Source organism: Podarcis pityusensis (assembly GCF_964106645.2).
Source record: "Podarcis pityusensis genome assembly, chromosome: 1".
Classification (NCBI taxonomy): Eukaryota; Metazoa; Chordata; class Lepidosauria; order Squamata; family Lacertidae; genus Podarcis; species Podarcis pityusensis.
In genome coordinates, this window is record NC_138028.1 from 44170903 (window position 1) to 44198808 (window position 27906).

General features: G+C 43.6%; 1 protein-coding gene across 5 annotated transcripts in view; it reads left to right on the top strand.

Annotated features, from left to right (window-relative positions):
• Positions 1–27906, top strand: part of MAPKBP1 (mitogen-activated protein kinase binding protein 1) — a 122611-nt gene that overhangs the window by 19795 nt on the left and 74910 nt on the right. For all 5 annotated transcript variants that reach the window (XM_080996345.1, XM_080996348.1, XM_080996346.1 and 2 more), the window contains exon 3: positions 23170–23261. In XM_080996345.1, coding sequence (XP_080852471.1) covers positions 23170–23261 — 92 coding nt within the window. The remainder of the gene's footprint in view (positions 1–23169; positions 23262–27906) is intronic.

Consider the following 27906-nt stretch of genomic DNA (forward strand, 5'->3'; position numbering starts at 1 on the left):
CTACTGAATATCATCAAGTATGTAATTTTTAAGAAAAGTTGGGATAGGTTTCTTTCCTGTGTTTGCATGTGGGATCTAAAACAATAGACAAGTGTAGCCTTGAAAGTGGCATGCCTCATAATCTCAGATTAGTTCAAACAGACTATCTTTAGGGATTGCTCTTCTAGTTAATTGCCTTTTTAATTAAAGATCTTATTTTTACTAAAAGTTCCTTTCTAAAACATGTATAATTAGAATGTCCCCAGCCTGCTTGTAATGTTTTTGTAGATTGTTAGACACTTTGTGCACTTTCAGACTGTAACTATTTTCAGGTGGGATTCAAATGAAGGTTGTGTAAGTATAGTTGATTGTGAAGGCTTTCGCAACAGACCCACTTTCACAAAAGCTCAGACTTTGGTAAGTGAAGGGGAAATGCACTTGAAAGTTTGGGATAGCACTTCCTTTGATGCAACATCATCTCTAACCGCCACTCAAACAAATTGGAATGAATGTTCAATAAATAGCCAACATTGTCTAATCTTCTTGCAAACAAATCAGGATGAATGCTCAATAAACAGTTGCCTGAAAGCACCCTTGGTGCTTCCAAACGTAACTATTGTTTATTCATTTCATTTCTATACCGCTTTCTATTTTTAAGAAAAATGTTACAACCTACATTAAAACATCAAATAAAACAATCCAGAATAAAACATTGCTGAAGAAAGTCAAATATAAAGTATACATTCAGAGCAACATAATTAACAAGAAACCAAAATATTATCTTAAAGTTTTCAAAATAAAACGTTACAAAAGGAGGTCAACTACAAAATGCATATTTAATGCAGCAAAGTTAACAAAAGGTTCCTTATGCATTTCATAAGAAAACTTTAATAAAGGAAGTCAAATATAAAATGCACATTTAAAACAGCATAATTAGCAAGGGAATAAAATATTATCATAAGCATAGAAGGTATCTGCTGCCATTGCTGCCAGTCCTGTCAATGGTGGTTCATGCTGAGCGGTTGTGGAAGCTTAGGCTCAGTGAACTGGGCCTGACTAAGAAACAGCCAAGATCGTGATGTTTCTTATAATAAGGTTTGTTGCCAAATTACTTTAAACCTGGAATTGATTTGCCGTTGTTGAGTTCTGCTCCCAAATATTTTGCTGATGAGCCACTATTGTTGTGATAACGTGTCTGTATCACACTTCAAAAAAGAAATCACACTGCCATGTACCTTGTAATATTTGCATTCTCATACTATTTTAACCTTGTTTGTGTGTAAAACTACCTTCAGAAATCCTGCTCCAAACACTTGTGAGAATAATGAGGCGTATACGGTATGTGTGTAGGAATGAAGATAAAAAACAACAACTCTGAATCTTGTGGTGTGCAAAAGTACATGCACTGAAATATCTGAGGCCTTGGATTCAGGTGAACAATTCAAAAGTAAATGAAGCTATGATTATTCATAAATTTTGTTCAGATCTTGTTTCAGAGCAGTCGGTTGTTTTTGCAAAAAATCATTGCAAGCAGTGCGTAGAGTAAGTTTCAACATGGAAAAGTAAGGCAGAGGAACAGGGTTGTCCCTCAGAGGTCTGTGCTTTGCACATAGAGGAGGTCCCAGGTTCAGACCCTGGCAGAACTTGGAGGTAGTCCTGGAAAAGACTCCTGTCTGGTCACTGTGGACCAGAGGGGCTAACCTCTGATGATGATGGACTACATCTCTGATCTTGCCCTAGTACTAGCTGGGCCTAATGGGAATTAAGACTTCAACAATATCCGGAAGACCTTGGGAGACTCTGAGGTAGACAGTTCTGAGCTTGTCTTACTTTATTTGAAGTAGTTTTATATGCTGTTCCCCCCCTGCCCCAACCTTCATGGCAAGGCTGACAAGTAACTTGTATATTACTGTGAAGTGTGGAAAGACACACAAGTGACTCTTGTCTTTGGCATCATCTCCAAAAGTAAGACTTGGGTGGTCACCGTCAGCCACAAAAGAGATATGTGAGCTCCACAGGTTTGGCTTCAAAATTTCTTCTGGGACAATAGTCCATTTGAGCTTAGTGAGGTTCCTCTGTGAAGGAATACCACACGGAAAAATCCAGTACATATTCTTCCATGTGTTTCCTCTGGGTGAAAAACACTTTGGAGCTGCAGACCCAGAGGCTTTTGGGTTTGCTTGCTTTACTGGTTACTGTTTCTAGGAGGTTTAAAAGAACGAGGGAAACTCCCTGGTGTGTGCCATCACCTGTTGTTGCCTTAAGGTTTGTTGGCAACCGTTGGGTGTGCTTCTCTTTTGAGCTGGCTTTATTTTGGCTCCCAGAGCCTTGGTTTGTTGAGAGGAGCAACCTGATGCTCCTTGGTGCAGGCAAGTGAAGTGTAAACACTGTTGTAAATTTCCAGACTTCCTAGGACAGAGCTGCATGGGGTTTGAGGGGGGGGGGAGGGAGAGCCCAGAGGGCTGGAGCATGTTATTTTTGAAGTGCTTAGCTCTGGGGGAGGGGGGATATTTTGCGCCTGGGCACTTCTGCACTGGGAGAAGAGCAGATCCCATTACTCTGGTGTTCAGTGTTCAGAAGCAGTTAGGAGAGGAGGAAAGATTTATGAATGGAATCTGTTTATAAAATGTCAAGGAAGTGGATGGGTTTCTTTTGCCTAGGAAGTACCTATTCTCTGGAAATCAGAATATGCAAGGAGACCTTGCAGAATGAGTACTGGAAAATGCATGCACAACAAAATGCAGCCCTCTCCTTTCCCCTGTGCTGTGCTATGTATTTCCAGGCCTGGTTTGTGTATGTTCCCTCTCACTGCCACGCTCTCTTCTTTAACTTAAGATGGCTTTAGCAGCTTTCCCCCAAAGGAAAGAGCTGAAAAGTGCAAGCAGCGGCCCTCGATCAGATAAATTGTAAACAGAACCCTTGTGTTTTGAGTTGAAGGTGATCAAGTGAAACTTGAGCCTATTTTTTTATGTTAAGTCAGGGTAGCCAATGTGGCAACCTCCAGATGTTACTGGACTGCAACTGTAACCATTCCTAACCAGTAGTCATGCTGGCTGTGGCCAATGGAAACTGTAGGCGAACAGAATCTGGAGGGCACCATATTGGCTAGGCTGTGGTTGCTGGTCTCTTGGATCATGCACAGCTCTAGTAATGTTTGCGTAGCTGGATCACTTGGGTGAGGGGAGCATGATGTTAATGTGACTGACCACATGATGCTGAACATCCTGCAGTGTCCAGATAATTGGACTTTTTTAAAGTGGCAAGGGATCAAACCACAAGGACACAGGCCTTTAATCTTATTTCGCAATTACTGATGATTGACACCTGGTTTGGGCAGACTGTGTGTCATCTCTCTTTCAATTAAGTGTAGCAGAGCTGTTGACAAATAACCCAAAGCATGAAATACTACAGACTGGAACCTCTATTTCCATTTCAAGCCTTCCTGTGCTTGAACAAACTTAGGTGAAATAGCCCAAGAAAGATCTATCAGCAGATTCAAGAACAACCCCAAGGTTGGCCATGATACTAACAACTTTAGGGGGAAATTTAGCAAAGAGGACCCCCCCCCCAACCCAAACCAACATGGCCTTGGTTGCCTTGGAACGTTGACCGACTTAGATAAAAAATTCTGACATCCAGATGGGAGGGAGGGAGAATGCAATGGGTGGCTGAAAAAGGAGAAGGTGACTTCTAGATTGTTGCCATTTTTGGGTAGGATTCAGTCACACTCTGGTGAATTCAGGTTGCATAACAAACCTGCTTCTCCCAAGTATGTGTATTTTTACAGTAAAGAAAGTGATGGGAAAATACAATGGAAAGTGTGGAATAACTTGCTTTGAGGCAACATCGTCCTATCTCGCCACAAACAAATCATGACAAATGCTCAAGAAACAGGTCATCTGGAAGCACCTGCATTGCTATAAAAATGTTAGACTATGTATGGATTTTCACACCCAAAAGCTGTTTTGACATGTCCCCAAGGAGGAAGGTGAACGCTGTCTGTAGAAATCCATGGAGAAATCCAAGATTCTAATGCAGTGTGTCTACATCATCCCACCATACCCCAAAATAGGATGCCTCCTCTTCCTAGATCAAGCAGTGGCTTTCTCTGGCTGTAAGGGTTATATAATAGTTTTATTGCATTTCATGAGAACCCTATAAGCTGAGATTCATGACCTATATAAGGAATAGGCTGGTGGAGCTCATTTCCTCCTGTATAACTTTTCATATCTTAGTGAAATGAGGGTGTGCTTGTCTATAAGATCCAACTTCAAAATAATGAAACCAGTTCAAGCTCTGCCTTAGCTTTTGTTCTGTATGTGTGTTTTTCTTTTGGAAAGCCTTTGGCCTTTTGACATTCCATATGGGGGCAATGGCAGCATGGAGTTCCTTCAGGAAATGGCTGCCACCGTTGTTTCATTCCATGCTGGTTTGCTTCCCATCTGCATAGCATAGTGGAGCCAGAGTGCTCTTCTAGGAATGTAGGAAGCTGCTTTATACAGAGTTAGATCAATGGTCTCTCTTGCTCAGTATTGTCAACACTGGCAGTGGCTCTCCAGGGGATCTCTCCCAGACCCGGGGCTGGGACCTGTGACCTTCTGCATTCAAGTCAGTTTCTTTACCACTGAGCTGCCCAATTCAAGGTTCCATATGAGTGTTAAGTTCCTCCCACATCAGGCACGTACTTTCTGTTTACCCCAGCCAGCAAACCTCAAGACTTCTTCTAGTCTTCTGGTTTGGGTGCAGCCTTGCAGTCATGCTCCAAAGCTTTGGACTGTCTGTGTGTGTGTGTGTGTGTGTGTGTGTTGGAGGAAGCGGTGGGGAATTCTTCCCATACAGTGGCAGATTTTTTCCTTCTGTGTGTCTGGATTGGCCATCTGCAGCACAGCCTCAGGAGCCTGTGGGAGCCAGATTACAACATGATTTCTTTTTAGGAATGGCTGTGGGTTTTATTTGGGGGAGGTGCCAAATACCTGCACTTCCAAGCAAATAAAAGATCAATAGCTCTGTACACACTCCAGTTTACTCTGCATACAGTGTGCTCCCACCGCTAGTTTGGGATGCATGCACATGACATTAACCACAGTCCATATCTATCTTGTCAGTTCTTATGAAATACTAGGTTTTGATGCATTTCCCCCCAAGCCACCTTGATCCAAATTGAGGAAAAAATGACCTAGTTGTGTTGTAAGCCTGCAATGTGTACGCAGCCAATGACTAAGAGTCCTGATAGCTGGATGCTACCTCCAAGATCAGAGGCACCATACTGAATACTAAAAACAGTTACGGGAGAACAACAACAGAAAAGGGGGGCTTTCCACAGGCATCTGGTTGGCTACTTTGGGAAATTGGATGTTAGACTAGATGGGCCTTTGGTCTGATCCAGCAGGGACACTCCTGTTCTCTTGAACTGGAATGAAGGAGGTCTGTTGGCTTTGTTTGAAAAAGAATCTGAAAAATGGCACCCTGATGCACAATTTCTCTTTGGTGTAGAAATATGTATCTGTTGACCCAGATCACATCCTATCTTCGTGGAGATTAGCGTGAGAACTGTCATTAAATCCAGCTGAACCACGGCTTCAGGAGCTAACTGGTTTCAGCTTGCATATGTTTTTTACATTTTCAGAAGTTAATTCAAAACTTACGATGGCCACATTCTCTCTCCCCCCCGCCCCCCCGGTGTCTCATGGATTCTTCCAATGTTGTGTGTGTGTTTGATCAAAGCTTCCTCAGCGATATTTTGCAAATGGCAAAAAGCTGACTGTTAGGAAAATGAATGTGTGTAAAGCTGTTTTGGGATCAGAGCAGAGATCTGTCAGGGACGTGCAGCTGCCAAGCAACTTGTTTAGCTCCTTGGTGCGTTGCTCCAGCGAAGGGAGGCAGCGAAGCCGTTTTCTAGCTGAGCCGCAGAAGTAAGGGCATTTACATGAAGCTATTTCCAACCACTGTGGTCTGAATGTATGTGCTCCAGTGTTGGATTACATCTGTCTGGAAATAAACTCTGGGGCCTCTTTGTTTCTTTAACCATTAACAATAGCTGTGTTTCAGCAGTGTATGTACCAATAATATGGGCCCCTTTGCTCTCTCTGAAGTGTAAAGGAGGCAGGGCTGTTCACTTCCCTAGTTGTCTTTTATGAAGTAACCTCTATTTTTTCAACAGGATATAATCAAACTCCAAGGAGGTGTCCTTTTTAAAAAGTAAATCTAAAAATGGTATGGTTCCCTGGAAATAGCACCTCCATTTGAACTTTATAGGCAGCATTGCTCCATTACTGAGCTGGGAGGGTTTTATCTATACAGTCAGGATAAATTTCAGACACAAAAAAGTTGTATTGAAAAATACGACTTGCAAGCTGTCTGGCCCCCAAATGGCAACTAGGCATTCCATTTTGGTGACTGTAACCCTGGTTTAAAGAGCCATTTGGCGCCTAGCTTATATATCTTGAGTTTCTAACACTGACTGGAAAGCACTTTCGTACCATTTCCCACCATTATGGTTATGGTTCTCCTTCCTCAATAAGTACCATGCATTGTGGGCCTAATGAACTGCCCCACCATAACACCTTCTCATTCCTGTTCTTGAAATGACAAGCCACCCTCATGAATTCCTGGTTATCTTTGTGGCAGAAGAAATGTGAGGCCAGAGTGCTAGTGGCGCATGCGTTGTGCATGCAATATTGAAACCCCTTTCTTTAAGAACAGTGTCACCTGATCATGTAGACAATGGGAGATTAGCAGCTTCTGGCTCTGCAGTTGGATTAGCAAAACCTCATTCCCCACAAGTATCTTTCATTTGTGTGTGCACACACGCGCCGTTTGGTTCACCACAAAGCCAGAGGGCACAAATGAAACAGCTGCCTCTCCATGTGTCCAGAGCTGTTATTGAGTGTGTGCTTTCTTACATTTTAAGCTGATGCTACTCTGCAACTTACGGGACACCAAATCAAAACACAGACTTGCAGTAGAATATTGTGATCTGCTAGATACAGTCGTACCTTGGTTGACAAATGCCTTGCGACTCAAACGTTTTGGCTCCTGAATGCTGCAAACCTGGAAGTGAGTGTTCTGGTTTTCGAACATTCTTTGGAACCCGAACACCCGTCATGGTTTCTGCGGCTTCCGATTAGCTGCGGGAGCTTTCTACAGCCAATTGGAAGCCGCGCCTTGGTTTCCGAACGTTTTGGAAGTCGAACGGACTTCTGGAATGGATTCCGTTCGACTTCCGAGCTACAACTGTACTTGTCAGCCTCCTTGTTTCTTTGTTTTGTTTTGTTTTGCAGTTGCATCAAGTTAAAAGAAACGAGAGGTTATCGCTCTAAGGGAAGGGGTATACCTTAGTGCTAAAGCCAGAGCTGGTTGAAGTGCCCGCCTCAGGCGGCGGAAATGCAAGAGGCAGCACTCCGCTCACCCAACTACTTCTGCTGCTGAGAGGGAGGCCTTTCATGTGCCGTGTTGCCAGTCATCTTCCCTCACCCCAGGAGGAGAAGCCGAAAGAGCAGCAACACTCTGAGATATGCCCTGGCTTCCTCCATGTTTGGCAAGAGCCAGGGTGTTTCTGTGCACTGGTTGCTGGAGGGTGGGGGGAGCCAGTTTGCAACACTGAGGAGCACCCTGGCTCCTGCTGAGTGTGGTGAGGAGCCTTGGCGTTCCTGCGTGCTGGTTGCTGCTCAGCTCCCTCCCAACCTTCTCTGGGTAGAGGTGCTGCTTTGTATGCAGAAATCTGCTCACCCTCTTGGTACAGCAGTGTTGCGGGACAGCAGAGGCTTCACTGGTGCCTATCAGGAACTGGATCCTAGCCTGCACTCTGCTTTGGCAAATGGGGATGCAGGCTGGGACTTGGGCTGTGCCAGGGGCCGGAGCTGACGGTGGGCTTCCATTGGATCCGACCCTTGCCCATTTGAGCAGCCTGCACCTGGAGTACTGCCTGTTCATTCCAGGTAGGCCTGGAAGAGAACCCTGCCTGAAACCCTGGACAGCCACTGTCAGTCAGTGTAGGCAATATTGGACTAGATGGACTAACCACCCAATGATCTGACAATGTACCTATGTTCCTATGCTTGATGGACCCTCTCCCTCGGTGGTTTTTACTGTCCATTGCTGTTGGGCTGCATTGCAAAAAGTCCCCATCATCTCCAGGTGATAAACTGGGAGAAACTCCTGCCTGGAGAGCACTTGCAGCCAGAAAAGGCTGAGGTACATAGTCCAGTGATCTGGCTTGGTACATGCCAGCTTCAGATCTTACTGAAAGTAGTGGAAATAGTTGGATCTTGCTGCCTTTACCCCCACTCCAGGCCTCTGCTGCCCCTTCAAACATAAGTTACACTGAGCAGGCCTGTTTCCTATTCCCTTCACCTCCCATCTTTCCAATTGCAGCTGCAAAGGGTTTCATCTTGGTGGCCGTCCCTCGCCTTCACTTGAACCAGATGTACAAATTCAGGGTGTGTAGCTTGTTATATTTGTTTGCTTAAATGTGCAAACACTGTTTACTTCGTAGCTTATGTGGTGGTTCCTGCTGCTGTGCTCCAGATTGAACTAATGACCTTGAGAGCTAAATTAAGTAGGAGCCTTTTCAAGCTGACCTATAAAGCCTCTGGTGGCATGGCTGTGCTGTAACGGGCTCTATTATGTTCTGCTTGGAACTTGGGAAGAGGACCAGAAACCCCTGTGTTAAAAAAAAGAGGGGGGAGGGCCCAAACATGAAGACTAACCATTTTTACAGACTGTGCTAAATTGGTACAAGCCAGTGCTAGTCTTGGATTTTTGAGGCCTATGTTCCGTTTTTATCTCGGCCTATGGCCTTCAACTAGTCACTATTTTTCTCAGCCACTAGTCTCCATGCTAATGTGGAAATAACCATGATCTACTTCATAGAGCCCTTATGAAAAGGTGGAAACATAGGTCCAGTTGCATGCCAGACAGTTTGGCTTGACATGTCATCTGAATCGGGGCTTGTGGTTTATTCGTTTCCAGCATCCCTCCCTCACCGTAAGTCAGACTCTGGCTTGCTTCCATATAGTGCAGGACCAGGAGAGGAGTGCTGTGGCAACTCTTGAGCAGCGTGCGCTAGCTAGGTGCTTGTTCACATGAAACCATTGTTTAACTATGGTTTAATGCAACATACAAACTGGGCCATGCAAAATCATTCCACTGTTCTTGCAATCCTTAACTGGGTGAACCAGTTTTTTGTTTTTTGTTTAATGAATGGAAGTGATTGTGTCCACTTTAGATGCAAAACGTGTGTGGGCTTGATAGCGCAGAACAAGCAACTATTCAAGTAGTTAGGAATGGTTATTCAGGTTGCAAAGTTAACTTCCTCATTTCTACAGTGCGAGTCCATTGATTCATAGTTGCTCATTGTTAAAGACCCAGAGGGCGTGCTTCTGCTTAGTTAGGAGAAAGCAAACTGTATTCTTCTATGATCATGCAAATTCTTCCTTGCAGTACCTGAACTGCATAGGGCCATTTCGCACATAATAATAGGCAAGCCGGTTACAGTGCTCTCATGGTACCTGTTCAGTACACATTCATCCTTTACTTTTTTTTTTAGTGTGTGCCTTAGAACATAGGGTGTGAGATGACTGTAAACTTTCAAATTGAACCTGAAGTTGGTGCTCTGGGGGCTTCATAGCCATTTGTATAAAGGATGAGGAGGATAAGCTGACATCCTTATTTTTAAAGCCAAAGCCTTTAACATTGCTGAATCTTTTGATACTAAGTTTGTGACGACTTCAAATTCTGAGCAGTTGCATGGTACCATCCATCTACAGGAATTAAGTCATTCTTGCTTCTTCTCTCTCATTGCCTTCTTCCCCTCTGCATGAAATACAGGCAAATTGCCTATGCAAACTCATTTTGTTTGCTTGATTTATTGAATGCAAGATTCAAAGTGGCACCAGCTTATTTGCAATGCTATCAGTTTTGATGATTGATCTGTGAACCGCCCTGAGACCTCTGGATATAGGGTGGTATAGAAATTTGAAGAAGAAGAAGAAGAAAGTGGAAAGCTACTCCACACACTATAGTGGAATCTTTGCCTCCAGTATTGCAAGCAAATGGACGTTTTTATTCACTAATGAGCGTCCAGGTGGTCAGTGCTAATGCACTACTGAAAGATGATTCGTGCTGGTTGCTTAGCACAGGAACTCTCTGTGGGGAAGCCACCTGTTGCTGAGCATTTCCCATGATGCTTTAGAATGATTTTGGCATGCATTTAGAGTTGAATTTTGTGCAAACTCTCCAAGGTGAGGACCCCCTCTTTCGTTTTCTTACAAGAGACAGAAAGCTCCTTGTAGACGTTGCTGAAATACCGACCAGGAGGAGATTTGTGTGGTGTATGTAAGTAAAACAATCTATCCATTGTTCAATATTACTTGCCTGTGGGGCCTTCTGTTTAGCAGTGACATGACAAGTAAAATCGTCTACAATATTAAAATGGGTGCAACCTGGAAATCGAAATGACAGATGCTAAGGTGGGGATGTGACACACATCTACGGGAAATTTTATTGTTTTGGACAGAACATCCAAACCCTGCCATACCCCAAAGTCAATTTTAGAGATCCTTACCATGCTTGCTTGCATTTAACTGTGGCACAACTTATGCTGACTGAAGTGAGAGAAGCGGCATGATAATAATACCTTAAGGCCCTGTGGGTCCTTTGTATACTAACTTCAGTTTTCACATCAAAAATGGTTCTTAAATGTCAGAGATGATTTATCAAAGCATATTTTCTAACAAAACTGTGGCTGTTCTAAGTGAACTTCTTAATTCCAGCATGTAGATATTCCCAGATTCAGTTAGGAAGTGGAGGGATGGTGGTGGTGGTTTGGATTTAAGCCTGGGCTTGGGAATTTCTCATCCGGTGATGGGTCAGTGGTAGAGCGTCTGCTTTGCAGGCAGAAGGTTTCAGGTTCAATCCCGGCTAGGAAGGGGTAGGAGAGACCTGTCTGTGAAAACCTGGGGAGCACTTGCCAGTCAGAGAAGACGCTGAGTTAGGTGGTGCAATGGACTGACTTGGTATAATATAGCTTCCATGTTAAGAGGAAAACCAGTAGTACGTAAGTACGTAATTTCTGTAACATGTGAAGCGGTGCTGAAATGGCAAGGAACCCATTTATTTTCAAAGTGTGTGCTCTACTGCTGTGATTATATCCCTGTGTTACTGCATGGAGCTGGATGGCAGTAAATACAATGACTTTCTTAAGCATTTCACTGCTAAGCTGACTGGCTGTACACTAAGCAAAAGCGAAGAGGCTGGTTGTGATGTGCCACTAGTCTTTGGCTCCCGTTTTTCCCCCCTTCTGTTTTAAAAGGGATTCGGTATCTCCAAGGATTGTGCATTCTCTCCTCGCCCCCCGCCCCCTCCAACCAGCTGTACATGTAGCACGGTCAGCATTTATGCTGAACAACAGATGTGGGGAGGGGCTTAAGTCTCAGATGTTGGAAGGGCACTTGGCGATAATGTCCCCTCCTTTATAAGAAGCTTTATTCAACAGGGAGGAAAGACGGGAGGAAATTGCTTGCAGCTGAGAGGGAGATTGATGCCGGGCTTGTGCGAGAGTGATTAAAGGAAGTACATTGAAAGAGATCTAAAAGGATCAGTGTTAAAAAGGCAGGATTGGTTGAGCTAACAAGGTGAGCTGCAGCACCTTTTGAGATCCATATTAGCTGATTCAACCCATTCATCCACCTTTCACAGATTCTTTAAAAAAAATATTATTATTGTAGCATTGCAAACCCTCGGGAAGCTGATGTATTCACCACCACACCCTTCTTCAGTCAACATACAGTGTCAAATATCTTCTTTAAAGGCCACTTCAGGCAAGATATTTTTTCTCCGTGGATAAATAATTCCAGGTTGGAAGAAAGGGTGCACAGACTGTTGTATAAAAATTATTACCTAACTTAGTGCTGTTCTGAAATGGGGTGTGTTGTGTGCTCTCAGCAAAACAACTGTATGCCTGAGCATCACACAAGGGCAGGTCTGTATATATTTAAAGCCATAGAGACCATCTATCTCCAATAAACTAAGGTATAAGCCCCCTACGCTCAACAGACAGTACCACACTTATGAGCACAAAGCATGGGCTCTGCTAGTGTTGGTCATACAGCTGCCAGAGATAACTGTCTTTAATGTAGTGATGCTGAGTTCCAATGAACTGGAAACATCGGCTGAAAATAGCCATAGTTAAAGAGAAATAGCTTTCAAAAGTCCCTTTTAGGACTGAACAGGATAATGGTGCTATTACTCACTCTTTTATATAGTCTTTTCAGTGAAGAGCTTCTACTTAAGGAATTACTGTAGAAGCACACTATTTATTATATTTGTTTTTGTGAAATGAGGCAGTTTGATACTACAGCTGTTTCACCCCTAACCACACAACACTTCATTTCGCAATGCTGTGATGTAAATTTGAGTTGCTGTTGTTGTGGGTTGAGTTTTCAGTATGTTTTGTTGTATTAAGTATTATATATTTTTATGCTGTATCTCTCTCTGGAAGATTTTACTAAAGAGCAGCTATAAATTTATCAAAATAAACAAACTGAAGACAGTGTTTATTTATTAATGTAACAAAGCAGCCAACTGGACAATCTGTTTAGCAGGTGAAATTCCCTTCCATAGGAAAGCTGCATTAACTTAGCACAGTTCTGGTGGATCTTGTCCCATTTTCTATTAAGATGTTCCTTGACTGTTCATTTCTAGTTATGAGCACTGATATTCTGGTATGAAACAGAAATAATCAGCAGAGGGAAAGGCAGCTTTCATAATCAAGGGGTGACTAACAGTCATAAATCGTAGCCTCTTCATTGCTCTTGCAGAAATGACTCCAACAGTCTTTTAAAACTACTGAACATTACTTATAGGAACAGTGCTTTAGACTTTTTTCTAACTCCACCAGATGCTTCACTTTTCTTGATTTTTATTCCAAAGCTTTGATTTGTGGCTGCTTTGCTGCATGTAAATTTTCCTTTCTTGTTCATAGATTCCTATTTTATTTTTGTAGTGGTGGATAAATAGAAGTTTGGTTGATCTGCAGGAAGGCCAGGTACTTTTGACATAGAAACATATGTGTAGAGCAGGAATGGGGAGACTTTGGTCCTCTAGATCAGGGGTCAGCAAACTTTTTCAGCAGGAGGTCAGTCCACTATCCCTCAGACCTTGTGGGGGGCCAGACTATATTTTGAAAAAAAGAAGAAGAACGAATTCCTATGCCCCACAAATAACCCAGGGATGCATTTTAAATAAAAGCACACATTCTACTCATGTAAAAACACCAGGCAGGCCCCACAAATAACCCAGAGATGCATTTTAAATGAAAGGACACATTCTTTTTATATATATATAAATTTTTATTAGTTTTTTAACATACCATTTTCAACAATAATTAAACATACTTTTACATCTTACTCAATTTTTTGACTTCCATCAGTCCTGTCTGAAAATTTTCCAATTTAATTTCTTAGTATGCATTTCTTACTTTCCCTATTACATTTAAAACTCATAACCAATATCTCTGTCTTTTTCTACTTTGTAACACTTCGTATATTTCTCCTTCCAAAACTTCTTGTAGTCCTACTAGCATAATTTGTTGGTTACAATTGCTCTTCAAATAGTTCATATACTTCTTCCAATCTTCTGTAAATCTCTGGTCCCACAAGTTTTGAATCCTTCCTGTCATTTTGTCCAATTCTGCATAGTCCATTAATTTCGTCTGCCATTCTTCTTTTGTCGTAATTTCTTCTTGCTTCCACTTCTCGGCTAACAATACTCTTGCCACTGTTTAAAAGGACACATTCTACTCATGTAAAAACATGCTGATTCCTGGACAGTCCGCGGGCCAGATTTAGAAGGGCTGGATCCGGGCCCCGGGCCTTTGTTTGCCTACCCATGCTCTAGATGTTGTGGGATTAGATCTCCCGTAGCCAATGGAAAATGATCATGGGAGTTGTAGTTCAGCAACATCTGGAAGTCCAGGGAACCCAGCCCAAGCTGTTTCTGTTTGCTCTGGATATTTTTAATTTGAAAACCTGGGTGTATTTCTGTTACCGCATCTAGAGCTTAGATTCAAGCCCTGCAGTGGGGAGAAGTGTGGCTTCTGGGCATATCTGGCTGGGGATTGTCTGTAGAGGGTTATATGAAACCCTCTCTATCTTAATCACTTTCCCTATCTCAGGTTTTTGTAGGCCAGGCTTATTTGCTAGTCTGATAATCAAGAACAGCCTTCCCCAAACAAGTACCCTCTAGCATTCTTCCTGACCACTGGCTGCAGCAGATGGGAGCTTTAGTCCGAAACATGTGGAGGGCACCTGGTTGCGAAAAATCTGATCCTGTTGGCTACATGCCACCTTTGCTTCACTTCACTCACAAGGCCAAAGCAGATTAAATATGGAGGGCGTGACTATATTTCACACACCTGTGCTTTCCTCTTAAAATAGTGGCTGCAGAGTGAAGGAGGGCAAGTCAGGTTTTGGACCACAGGGTGTTGGCCAGGTCTAATTCTTCCCTTCTGTGCTGCTGTCCAAAGTGGAAAGCCCCTTCCATGAATGTGATGTTCCACCATCAAGCAGAGGTTGTCATTGGCACCATGAGTGGGCAGGGAATGTTTGGGTCAGATAACATGTAGACAACGATGTATAAGCTAACCAGGGGATGAGGAAACCTGGTGGGTTGATAGGTAATGAGGCCTTTTTCCTGATGCCACTTTGCTCCTAGCTGGTCTCTGATACCCAGAGGTGAACCTTTTGGAGAAGTGCTTTGTAGGTCAACGGGGCAGGGGAGGAGGATGCTACAGGGGGATGTTGTGAGTGTGGGCAGGCTTCAGTTGCTACCACCCATTTGCCTTTTTGTTCTTCAGCATCAGTGCTTTGCTTTCCCACCTGCTTTCATGGGCGTAGTCGCCAGGATTTTTGTGGGGGGTGGGGCAGGACTTTTGTTGGATAAGAACCGAAGTGATTGGTCAGTAAGTTAAGTATTTCTATTGTTTAACTTGATCTTGGGGGGCAGCTGCCCCCACCCCCCGCTACACCCATGTCTGCTTTGGTTTCTCTGTGGGCTTTTATACCCCAGGTATACAGATTCAGTACACAGAATTTGTTCAATTGAAGGAGGAGCCTGTTCCCTTGACGTTGCTGGATGTTGCCCACCATCTCTGACCCATTGGCCATGCCTGCATGGGCTGATGGTAGTGGGAGGCCCAGCAATGCCACAAGGACCACAGGCTCCCTCATCCCTTGGCTAATTGATCAGAAATGTAGTATAATGGGAATGAGAGGTGGAGAACAGCCGTGCTCTGTGAGACTGGAGTGGTGAGAGTCAAGGTTAAACATTGTGAGGGCACAGTGGAAAAAGGTGGGCCAGGGAACACATTTTCTCTCAAATGTGTCCTTCTCTGCTCTCCACTCTTCAGGCAAACTTTTGCAATGTTTTAGCTGCCTCAAATTGGTGATAAATTGGCAGGCACACCCACGCACACATTACAGTGTCAGCTGGCAGAGTGATTGGAATAGAAGCTGTCAGCATTTTGTATTACACCCCCCCCCCTTTCACTGCCACCCCTGCTTTTCGTGTGTGCAAGAGATTCATAATACATAAGGGTCTATTGGCTTTATGCAACATAAATGATTGATATCCTCCAGCAACTTCACAGCACACTCTACTGCAGTGGGTTGGTTGTGTGGACTTTTGATGTGGGAGAGCTACACCTTGAAATCTAAAAGGAAAGGAGGCCTTATAACTACTTGTGTCTGCGTGACAGAGAAAGAAAAGGCTGGGGGGGGGGGGAGAGAGAAAGAAAAACCCATTGTGATGCAAAGCATAATAGTCAGCTAAGAATTTGCACTTGAAATGCTTTGAACCTGGTCTGAGATATTGATTTAGTCCATGGTTGATTGGGTTCCATGCATGAAATAATGTAAAAAATCAAAAGCCTGGATCACTTCTTAGAGAAGCTGGCTGCTAAATCCCATCTTCTTGAGGGTTGCTTGAGAAGCAGAGAATTTTCAGATATTATTATCTGGAGAAGGGTTATCCGCAGGCCTCGGTTGAGGAAATTTGCTTATTTGCATTGTAATCCTCTATATGTTTACTCCAAAGTCTTTCCTTCTGAGGATGCCTTCACAAGGCAGTTTATTGTGGAAACGATGTTCTCATGTATGCAGTGTTTGAGTAGTGTCTACAAGGCACCATCTTCTTCAAAATACTGTCCCATATTCCTCAACCCACTCCCAAATTAATCCAGTGTTAATGTTTCCTTGTCTCCCCCCCTTAATTTATTGGATTTTCCATGAAAATGTTAAGCCAGTATTAAATGGGAAAATAATAAGAATAATGCAGCACACAGAGAATGGGACTTCCTCTCCTCTCTCCATGCCGCCTTCAAATTCTGTTCCTGAGGGTCCCTCCTACATGGGGGGGGGCACTGAAGGGGAGCGAAGACAAGGAAGAAGTTCAATTGGACAAGCAGATGCTTGCTGCATAAGCGGGATGGCAGCATTGTATACAGCCCCATGTTTTTTCTCCTCTTTCTTTACCACAGGTGTTGTTGGGGGATGAGTATAAAAACCCTCTTTCTAATTAACACGTTTAACACTGGGTTCCCCACTAGCTTAGGCACCCTTTGCCTTGACATGCACTGGGGTTCCTACTTTGCCACCCTCCAAATTATAGCAGATTTATCTTAAGTAGCTGTGATCCAATCAAGTTTGATTGAAAAGCCATTAATATGGGATTGAAGAGCAGCGAGATGTTCATTGGGAAGGAAACACCACCTGTCTTCTGTTGGAGGAGAATGGTGTTGAAATACCAGCCAGAGTAGGCAGTACTGACCTAGACGAATCAGTTGTGGGGGAAAAGGCAAATTCCATACCTAGGGTTCATTAGGAGAGGAATTGAAAATAAAACTGCCAAAATCATAAGAACATTATACAAATTTGTTGTATGACTGCATTTGGAATACTGTGTGCAGATCTGGTCACCTCAGCTTAAAAAGGATATTGTCAAGTTGGCAAAGGTTCAGAAAGGGGCAGCCAAAATGATCAAGGGGGTGGAGCAACTCATCTATGGGCAAAGGTTGCAGTAGCTGAGCCTTTTTAGTTTTGAGAAAATGTAAGTAAGAGGAGACAGTCTAAAAGTTATTGGGTAGCAGGTGATGTGAGAGACCACTGCCTGAGAGATGGTTCCTTTCAGACTAGACAATACTGGGCTAGAGGGGCAAATGTTCTGTCCTTAAGGCACCTTCTTAGGTGATGGAGGCAATTTTTGTCCGTGTTGTCTCTGTCATTAGTTGTGCTTCAAAGGCCTGCAAAACTTGATCAGAAGTGATAGCAGCATCAAAAGAAATGTGTTCATGCCACGGGCAACAATGGCTCTGATAAGACCTCTGGCTTTTCCAGCCTGTCTCCAGCCTTGCTATAGGCTTGCTTTGTTCCTCTTTTAATTATAGTCTCGTCCAAGTCTTATAAAAGGGTGGTTGGAATATGTTTGCCCAACTCCTGAGAGAGCAAATGGGACTGGAGGTGGGAAAGAGGAAAAATCGAAAGATCCTCTTGCGATGTTGCAAAAACAAAACAAAACACCCAGCTATTTTGAATTGGAAAATACCAAACAGAAGGATGTGCATGTTTGGATGTGCATTCAGGATGGAAGTTGAAGCTGCTTATTTTCTTCTTCTTCCCTAACTTGAGTAACGTATAACTTAGTCTCCATGTTTGATTTCCTTCTCAGATCTTTGTGATGAAAATGGAAAACACCAAACCCTATAAAACAAACACACACGCACACATCCTAAACAAGCAGAGAAACCTGGTAGAGTGCCAGCCCTTTTAGCATCCAGCTTTAGCTCCAAGTGAATACATTACAGATGTGTTATAAGATCCCAAAATGAAGGCTTTACAGTGGAAATGCTGACAGCCCCCCTAAGCGGAACAGCACACTGTAATTAGCGTTCTTCGGTGAATGTGCCAAATGAAGCCCAGCAGTGCTAAATGTAACAGAGCAAGCTTTTTGTTGTACAGCTGTATTAGGATGTGCATTCTGACAGTAAATCGCACTCTGTGGAACGTTGCGTGTGCTGCTATTCTTCCACAGATCTAACTGTTACCACTTGCAGTGGAGGAAGGGTGAGCAAGCGCATACCTTTTTCTGTCCAATTCATCTGTAAGGTAAAGGTAAAGGGACCCCTGACCATTAGGTCCAGTCGTGACCGACTCTGGGGTTGCGGCGCTCATCTCACTTTATTGGCCGAGGGAGCCAGCGTACATGTGGCCAGCATGACTAAGCTGCTTCTGGCGAACCAGAGCAGCACACAGAAACGCCGTTTACCTTCCCGCCGGAGCGGTACCTATTTATCTACTTGCACTTTGACATGCTTTCGAACTGCTAGGTTGGCAGGAGCAGGGACCGAGCAATGGGAGCTCATCCCGTCGTGGGGATTCAAACCGCCGACCTTCTGATCGGCAAGTCCTAGGCTCTGTGGTTTAACCCACAGCGCCACCCGCGTCCCTAATTCATCTGTAGCAGCTTGTAATTGAAACTGTAGGGCAGCCTGACAGGTCTTGTGTCTAGAGCAGGGCAGTCCAGCATGCAGCCTGGGGGCCACATGTGCCCCTCAAGGCCCTTTTTGACAGCCCTCTGCAGCATTTGACACACATACCCCAGCCCTCAATCTGCCTTCTCAAAGCTGGATAAGCAAAGTCTGTGATATGGGAAGGAGGTGTGCGGGCTCTAACAAGGTCTTCGAGTCCTCTGGTTTCCTCCCCAAAGTCTAGTTAGGACTTGCTCTGAACCAGCTTTGGGGAGAAGGTAGGAGGGCTCTAGGACCTAGCTGGCTTTTGGAAGGCAGCATGAGGGCTTTAGGGCATGGGGCTTTCACATTTTGGTCTTGTGCTGCCTTGCACCCGTGCAACAAGGCAAGGCAGTGTATGACCCGCAGGTTCCATGTCGAAGTACTCTTTCAGCCCACTTGGTATGAAAGGTTGGGCCGCCCTGGTCTAGAGTGTGTTTGAGGGACTGCTTGTACTGTGTCTGCAGCATGGCTGATTCCTATAAACTGCCAAGTGCCTGTGCTTCTTCTCTGCTCACTTTTCACCCATCCTGCAGGGCATGGCAATTCCACAGGTATTTCAGGCTGTGCAGTCAGGGCCGTTAATTGACCAAACCACTAGTTTGTGTAAGTCTGTGCACAGCTCATCAAAGATTGGAAAGGAATATGACAGAGTAGCCTGTGGGAGTACATGTTCATTTTTTGTATCCCAGTGTAGTCTCTGGTCAAATAGATTTTGCGGGGTTTTGAGGGTCCAGAGGTAGTTGAGTGAGCTGGCATTTTGAGTGAAATGACAGAAATGCCTGACTGCTAGAAAGATGTCTCCCAATGTCTCACAGACCTTGTTAAAATCAAGCATTGAAAATGAAGTAATCACATTCCCTTCCAGGATGGCTAAGCACTTCATGAGTTGCACATGCAAAAAGTAATTTGCCCATATGTTACTGATGTATGCATAACTTATTTGGTGCATTTGAGAGGCATATCTGTTGATTACAGTGAACACAGTCTTTTCTTACTGAGTTAAGGAATGAAATTATTGATTGCATTACATTCTTTGACCTGGAGGCATGTGTGTTACGGCTACAAATCTTGGTGTATGGTTGGGATTTGCCAGGAATATTTTTGTGTTGTAAAGCTTGTTGGATATTGCCTGTCTCTGGAGTAGGTGGTGAAGGGAGGGGAGTGACTATGGGCTAGTTTAATGAAAATGCAAAAACAATACGGAAAATGGCAGCTGGTTCCCCCATGTGAGAACAGCCTGGTTCATCTAACATCTTTTTCATATGCCCATGTATCTCATTGCATGAAGTAATTTGATGGTTCAGGGTGCCTGCGAGAGTTTGTGATTTTCTGCTTTTACCTAGGATGTGGGAGGCCAGCAGTATTACTAGCTTCGGATTTCTCAGGGAGAAGGCGGCCATTCATTTCAAGTGAGCTGTCTCTGTAGCATTATATAGAATAAGGAACTCTTGAGGTGATTTCTCAACCTTTTCCAATTTGACAATATACTGTATATGTTGAGGTGAGTTGAGCAGAGCTATACACAGCATTCCAAATGCAGTGGTGCCATACATTTATATAATGACATTCTGACACTGGCAGTTTTATTTCCAGTTCCTTTCCTAATGATTGCTAGCATGGAATTTACCTTTTTCACAGTTGCCTCATACTGTGACAACATCTTCCTCAAGCTCCACTATGACTCCCAAGATCTCAGTCCTTCTCAGTTAGTGTAAATTCAGACCCCATGAGCGTATATGTGAAATTAAGATTATTATTTTTTGTTCCAACATGCATCACTTTACACTTGCCTACATTAAAATTGCATTTGCCATTTCCCTGCCCATTCATATAGTTTGCAGAGGTCCTTTTGGAGCTCTTCGCAATCTCTTTTTGTTTTAATAACTCTGAACAATTTAGTATCATTAGCAAACTTGGCCACCTCACTGTTCACCTGTGATTGTTTAATCAAGAAGAAGTTTAATGAAGAAGTTAAAATGCACAGATCTCAATACTGATCCTTGGAGGACTCTGCATCAATCAGGTCTTTATTACGGCCATAGGTCAGCATAAGGGAGGGGGCTACAATCATTTAAAATCTGAAAAATGATTTGAAAAACTAAAAAGAATTAAAAGTCTTTAAAAATCTAAAGGAAGCTAGGAAAGTCTGAAAGAAGGGTTAGGAACATTAGACGGGAGTGGCAGATCATAAGAGGTTGGTATATATAAGACTATAGCTATCAATCTACAGAGCACTCTGATACGAGTGCTCATTAAATCTAGTTTGCGGCACAGGTCATTGTCCGACGAATTTTGAGCGCTGCTGTGCGGAATCTGGCAACATTGTATGTTGTAGCAGGGTTGGTATCTGAAAGCAACTAGAAGGTACATATAGAATTGTCCTGTGCACACCTTGCAGCAGTGTTGGAGGACTCTAATTTCTACACCCTTCCATTTGGAGAACTATCCCTTTATTTGTACCTAACCACAAGAGGATCCACAGTTACCTCTTAGCTCTTGCTTGCATGGCTGTATGAATACATCCTCCAGAAATACATACTGGCAGAAAGAACAATGCTTGTGTTTAATTTTCTGAAAATCTCATTTCAAAAGATATGCTGATTTTGCAACATGGTGGGATCTTTATCTTCTTGGCTTTTCCTTTCCTGCTGCAAGGCATCCGGCACAAGAGAATATGAACCCTATGACACAGGGGTGGAGAGAAGGAAAAGATATGCAGCAGGTTTTGAAACCCTTTTCCCTTTAGGCCACTAGTTTGAATCCAAGCTATCTATGCTATTAACATATGAAGAAAGGACTTAGGAAATTCTATTGGAATGGGAAATGATCTTGCGAAAAGAAATGCTGTTGTAACCAGGCACCTTCTTGGGTAAATCTGGGCAATCGGCTCCCACGGGCGTCTTTAGGTGTTCCTTAAAGCTGGTTAGCAAGGCTAAGTGGGGGAGACTTTCCTTGTTTTGGAAGGCTGGAGTCCCTAGAGGACAGCTTTTAATAACCGCAAAGATTAATAACTGTGCCACCCATCCCTACAGGCTTTTTGGAAATGTGACAAAAGATATAACCCAACTATTGTAACTAAAAACAGAAGAGTTAACATTCAGTCTAGTAAAATCTTGCAAATAATGTTGTTGGAGGAATAATGTATGTGCACCAAAAATAAAAGCCAAACACCACTTTGCTAAAGCACAGGGGAAAGGAGCATTGAAAACATCGTGGTGCAATTCTATAGGAAGCCTTTTGCTAGCATTTATTAATAATTTTCTGCCATTTGCTGTTCTTCTGACCCACGCCTACATGAATTGCTCCCTCATGTGTTTGGCTACTTTGCCACTGTTTGGCAGGCAGGATTCAAGACCCAGATTGGCAGTACATGAATGTGTGTGACGCAATGGGCAGGTTATTAGGTCTGGGTGTACAAGTCTCGGGTTCAGATTTTTGCTCTTCATGTATAATGCTAATTGGCTGGGCTTGGTTAAGCTATTTTATCCAGTCTCTAATTGCAATTGTGTGATTGCAATGAAGTGATTTTTAAAAATCTGCTAGTAATATGTTTAGAAATACAGTGGTACCTCAGGTTACATATGCTTCAGGCTACAGACTCTACTAAACCAGAAATATTATCTCAGGTTAAGAACTTTGCTTCAGGATGAGAACAGAAATCGTGCTCTGGCGGCGTGGCAGCAGCAGGAGGCCCCATTAACTAAAGTGGTGCTTCAGGTTAAGAACAGTTTCAGGTTAAGAACGGACCTCCAGAACGAATTAAGTTCTTATCCCGAGGTACCACTGTAACTCTTACCTGGCTGGGAATATTAGATTCAGAGGTTTCAGGCAAAGGAAGTATGAGCCCTATAACCTTAAAGGAGGGATGCAGGTTGCACTGTGGTCTAAACCACTGAGCCTCTTGGGCTTGCTGATCAGAAGGTTGGCGGTTCAAATCCCCACAATGAAGTGAGCTCCCATTGCTCTGTCCCAGCTCCTGCCAACCTAACAGTTCGAAAGCATGCCAGTGCAAGTAGATAAATAGGTACTGTTGTGGTGGGAAGGTAAACAGCATTTCCATATGTTCTTGTTTCCGTCAGTGTTCCGTTGTGCCAGAAGCAGTTTAGTTCTGCTGGCCACATGACCCGGAAAGCTGTCTATGGACAAATGCTGGCTCCCTTGGCCTGAAAGTGAGATGACCCATAGTCGCCTTTGAATCTGAATGCTTTTACATATCTCTTGGGGAAGCTACATCAGACATGCAAAAGGGATTTGGGTGGGACCAGCATGGTCCATTGCTTAGTAGTTTTCTTTTTTATCTAACCTCCCTCCCAGTATTTCCCATGCTTTTCTGCTGGTTCCAGTTACTGTGATAGTTTTATAAATCTCCTTCTCAAAACACTGGCTATGGACCAGCTTGTTGTTGTTGTTGTTTTGTTCGACACAGAACCTACTAAATATGTCTGTCATCTGCATCAAGAGAACAGCTCTTGACACTTGATGGCATCTTTGCTGATTATGTGCATCTTCCAGTCTCCACCGAAACAATATATATTCACACACATGCACACAAATTGAAGCTTGTGGTTACATGAAGTTGAATTCAGTCTGCATGAATCTCATTTTCTTTTTTTCCTCTTTTTGACTAGGTGACCTTGGAGAAAGTTCTGGGAATCACCGTCTCTGGAGGCAGAGGATTGGCCTGTGATCCAAAGAGTGGTCTCGTTGCTTATCCAGCTGGGTGAGTCATTGAGGGTGTTACACAATGGATGCACGTTGTCAGCCTAAAGGTGCAGCTTATGCCAAATCTGTCGTGTAGCAGAGTGATGCATTTTATAAGAGCCTCATAAAACTCCCTCCAATTATGAGGAACATCAGCAGGGTAGGTTTAAATTGCTGCAAGGAAGACTCTTTACCTATCATAACTAATTAAATTATTCTCTAGGGTTCCTCCTCTAGCTCTTAGCTAAGTGTTAATTTTTTTAATATAATAATAATTGGATTTGGTACTATGCTGAACATGGACATGATGAAAATGTGAAAATTAGATGGATTCTGGCTGCCTGTTCAATCAGAAGATGCTCCATAAGACTGCCAGGTAGTTTTGTGATGTGTGAAGTTTCACGGGCAGTGGTTCCTTTGTTCATGCAGAGAGAGAGAACCTGATCACTCATTTGATTCTGGAGCTTCCACTGTTCTTTCCAGCTTTTATTTAAGTGGGTCCAAACGATTCTTATTATCTCAATAATAATCTAGAGATAAGCACTAGTATGTAGCTTGGGTTGGCTTGTTCTCAGTAAGGGTTGGATGCAGTGGCAAAAGCTTCCAGTGGTGACTGTGCAATGCTGCTTTTGTTTGCCCTTTCTGAGTGAATCTTCTGTTAAGATTTATGTACATGAGAGGGAACTGGAAAAGCCCTGGGTCCCACAGGCCTATGAAGCAGAGGCAAGGCTCTTTCCACCTGCCTTTTCCCTTCCAATCTCCTAAGGACAACAAGCTCGCTCACCCCTTTGAGGGAATTCAAACTGGCTGTGCCCTTCCTATCAAGAACCGTATCTTTGCCTGCTCCCTGTTTTGGCAAATGGGGATGCAGGCTGGGGCTTGGGCTGTGCTGGTGGCAAAGCCAATGGAGCCGACGGTGGGCTTCCCTCGGATCCGCCCCTTCCCCATTTAAGCAGCCAGCACCTGGGGCTCAGCCTGTTTGTTCCTGCTCTGGGTTTCCCCACCCAGCCACCCTCGGTTTAAGCTGATAGCCAATGACTTTGCTGTGGCTATGGTGGTCGCCATCCTTTAAGGGGCCGGGTAGGAATTTGCCCATCGGGCTAATTGGCACTGACCCGTGGTTCTGCCTACCACATAGCAATCATCACAACTGGTTGGGCATTGGGGCAATCCTTTGCTTTGGATGGAGGGGAGGTTGTAGACTCCGCCTGCCCCTCCAAATGCTGGGGTATCCCCTTAAAGGGATCTGGGGGTAGTGGTCATGTCCACACGCTCAGGTGGGGCCAGGGCCGAAGGCACTCCCCCAAACAGCGGTCCCTGCAGGGGTCACCCTATTTGATATAAGTCTTAAGACCCCCTGTCTGGATTGACCACGCATCACTTCTGTGGGCGGGCCGGAAGTATTTAGATTGCCCCATGCCCAAACTTCTTTCCACTGTAGTCAATAAAGTTGGGGCCTGTTCTGACCGAAAACCAGTCTCATTGATCTCTTATTATTTGGGTTGGGGCATGGGAAGTCTGATGCCTGGTCCTGCAAGCATGCTGGGGTATAACCATGGAACTGAACAACTGTCTCTGGTGCTCTTGAACCTTGTCATCCTCGGCAGAGTGATGTTTTGGACAGTCAGACACAAATGAGGACAGGTGGGAAACTCCCTCTTCCCCTGAGAGACCTGATGCTTTTTGCTCCATAAGTGGGGAATCGAGAGTTTAAGAGGGGTGAAGTACGTAAGTCCATGTTGGAGGCAGATCTCTAGGATCTTCAGGAATGCCTGAATACAGCTTCCTTGTATTTTTTTCATGTGCATAAGGGAACAGGAGCTGGAAAAGCTGACAAAGGTGATGCTGAGTGCCGAACAGTGATTCTAGAGCTTGATAGATATTTAGTTTGTTTTGGCATTTAGTTTTGCTAATGCATCTGGGTGCCTATAATTAGTTTGGAGTGGGAAGAGAAGAAATTGAGGCCAATCTTAGAAAGCTGCCGGTTTGGCAACAATATGCCTATTAATGCGGGTAGCACAGCAATCATTTTTGTCATAGCTAGGCTTGCCATGTGACTGCCGTTGAGAGAAGCTTTTGTCACCCTGTGTGGTTTTTAAGCTTACAGTCAGTGCTTAGCGATATTTAATTTGCATACATTTAAACGAGCTACTGTACAATTTGCTCACATGCTGGGCCCCCAGAAAAAAAATTGGTTCCTAGGATGCGGCTGTGGAATCTGAGGTATGGGTGTAAGAAAAGGGCTTGGTACGAGTACTACTGTCGTCTACAAGTGCTTAAAAATTAAAAGCCACCAAGATATTCCAGGTCCAAGCCAAAACATCTACCCATGGCATTTCTCTGCTGCTTTTTTAAAGTTCTGTAAACCCTTTACACGAGAGTTGCAGTCTAAATGCTGAAAATGTTACATTTGAGGTGGAACTGGAGGTGTCCTCACTTTGGATGTTTGAGGGAAGCTAGAGGAATGCCGATAAGATCACAAGATAAAAACAACCCACTGTTAGAGCAAGGAGGAGATGAAAGAGAGCCCTGTAGCAAATCTAAATGAGGCAAGGCCAAGCGTACTGGAATCTTCCATCTCCCCACCCCAAAGGAAGTGTGCAGGAATCAAAATTTTGTGCTTGCTTTGAAGCCATGTCTGATATCCCTTCTTCTTGCCTTTTGGAGAGATGATGGCTCTGGCATGTCTTGCTTCTGCTGCAAACATGGGTTTTTTTATTTAGGTGGATTGTCCATAGCAATAAGGTGGAATATTCCCTGCCATCATTATTGCAGTCATCCAGAATGCCTTGCTGTTTTCTCAATTATTTATGAATGGCTTTTGACTACGTGTTGTTGAAGGCATAGAAAGAGCACTGCTGGATCAGGCCAAAGGCTCATCTAGTCCAGCATTTTGTGCTTCTCACAATGGCCAACCAGATGCCTATGGAAAGCCTGAAAGTAGCATCTGAGCGTAACAGCACTCTTTTCATTCCCAGAAACTGGTTTCGCTTAGAATATTATGCATTTGCTGTTATAAAAGTGTGATGATTCTTAGCCTTACTAATTGAGTATCTGCTCACAGTAGATTTTTGAAATATGGAAGTTTTAAATGCTGGAGAGGCGGTTGCTTTACTGCTTTGAGCTGTGGGGCAGTTTTGCTTCAAGTCAATGTTTCTTTTGGATTCTCTCTCAGTGGGCATGTATGCAGCTTCCTCCCCCTACACAGTAATGTTTGGGTTGCAGTAGAATGGCAGGAATTCTTTGTTTTCCATTTGATAAGCAAGCATGTGTTGCAGGTGCATGTCCTTCCTTTGTATTGTCTTAAAAATTCAAGCTAATGGCATTTTAACAAAGTGTGGGGAAACTGCAAAATTCTGCTGCAGCTTTTGGCTTTTTCAGAAGTGTGAAACTGGTAAGAGGAATTTCCTGTGAAGTTTCTCTGAGGCATTTCCTGTGAAGTTGCACATCTATTAAACAAAAACTAATTTGCTGGCAATTTCCATCATCAGGAAGAACGTATGCCAAGTCTGAGCCTAATAAGTAGTGCCAAAACATTACTTTGTTTGAAATGATTTGGGGAAGTTATGTGGTTAAATGATCCTGCTTAATGGAATCAAGGTGGTATCTTTCCCCCATGGCCCATTGCATAGGATTCCTGTCTGAAGCCTAGTCTTTCTGTGCCTTGGCTGAACAGCCGCCTGCTTCCATGCTATGCCTAGCTGCTTTGTAATGCTGATAAAGTTTGCCACTGTCAAGACAACGCTTTGTGTTCAGTTTATCCTCTGCAGTTGTATTGGCCCAAAACACACAAGAGAAACAGTTTGCAGACCTAATTGGGTTGCAAGGTCAGTTTGTTTTATTATCTTGTTCTCAAGGGATTTATACCTTCTTGGCAGTATGCAGGGAGGAAAGAAAAAGGGGGGAAACGCCATTGGCTTCTGTCACTGGCTTCTCTTGAGTGTTCATTCTGAGGCTTCCTTTAAACTAACTCTCTCTCTCTCTCTCTCTCTCTCTCTCTGGCAATCGGAAGCAGAACACTCATTCTTCTTGATGTGCATTTTGCTGTCCTGAGCCAGAGTACAGTGTCCTTGGCCCTGCATGGGTGCCTGCCATATAGCTCTTAGCATATGCTTCAGTTCTGATCTGTTCGTCTCCAGATACCCTGCTAGTTGACTCAACATTAATTTAAATCACAGGGCAGTCTCCAGATTCAACTCCCTTGCTGCTCTAGCCAGAGGGCTAAATTATGTAACAGTGCTTTATTTTTTACTGTGTTTGAAAGCACCAATTTTTATTTAACTGTTAACGTGGATCGATCCTTCAAAAGTCTCAAATCTCATGAAAGTACCACCAAAATAATGCTATTATGCTGTTAGATTTATTTCTGTTTTCTCTTTTTCTTTAAATGTATGTGAGCTACATTACACTTGAATACTGTACTGGCTTCTGCTGAATAAAAGTGCAAATCCTAATAAAACTAGATTTGCAAGCTATATTTGTTTTGCACACAATTGTTAAATGTCAGGTGGGCGATATGGAGGTTTCTAGGTTCAGTAACAGCATCTGCTGGGGAAACTGTGGTCCCGTCCCCCCAATATTTGCCACCTCTGACCTTCTTTGGGATCTGGCCCTCCTGCCTATTAGACTCGAACTTAAGCCACAAAGTGTTCATGTGCATTACT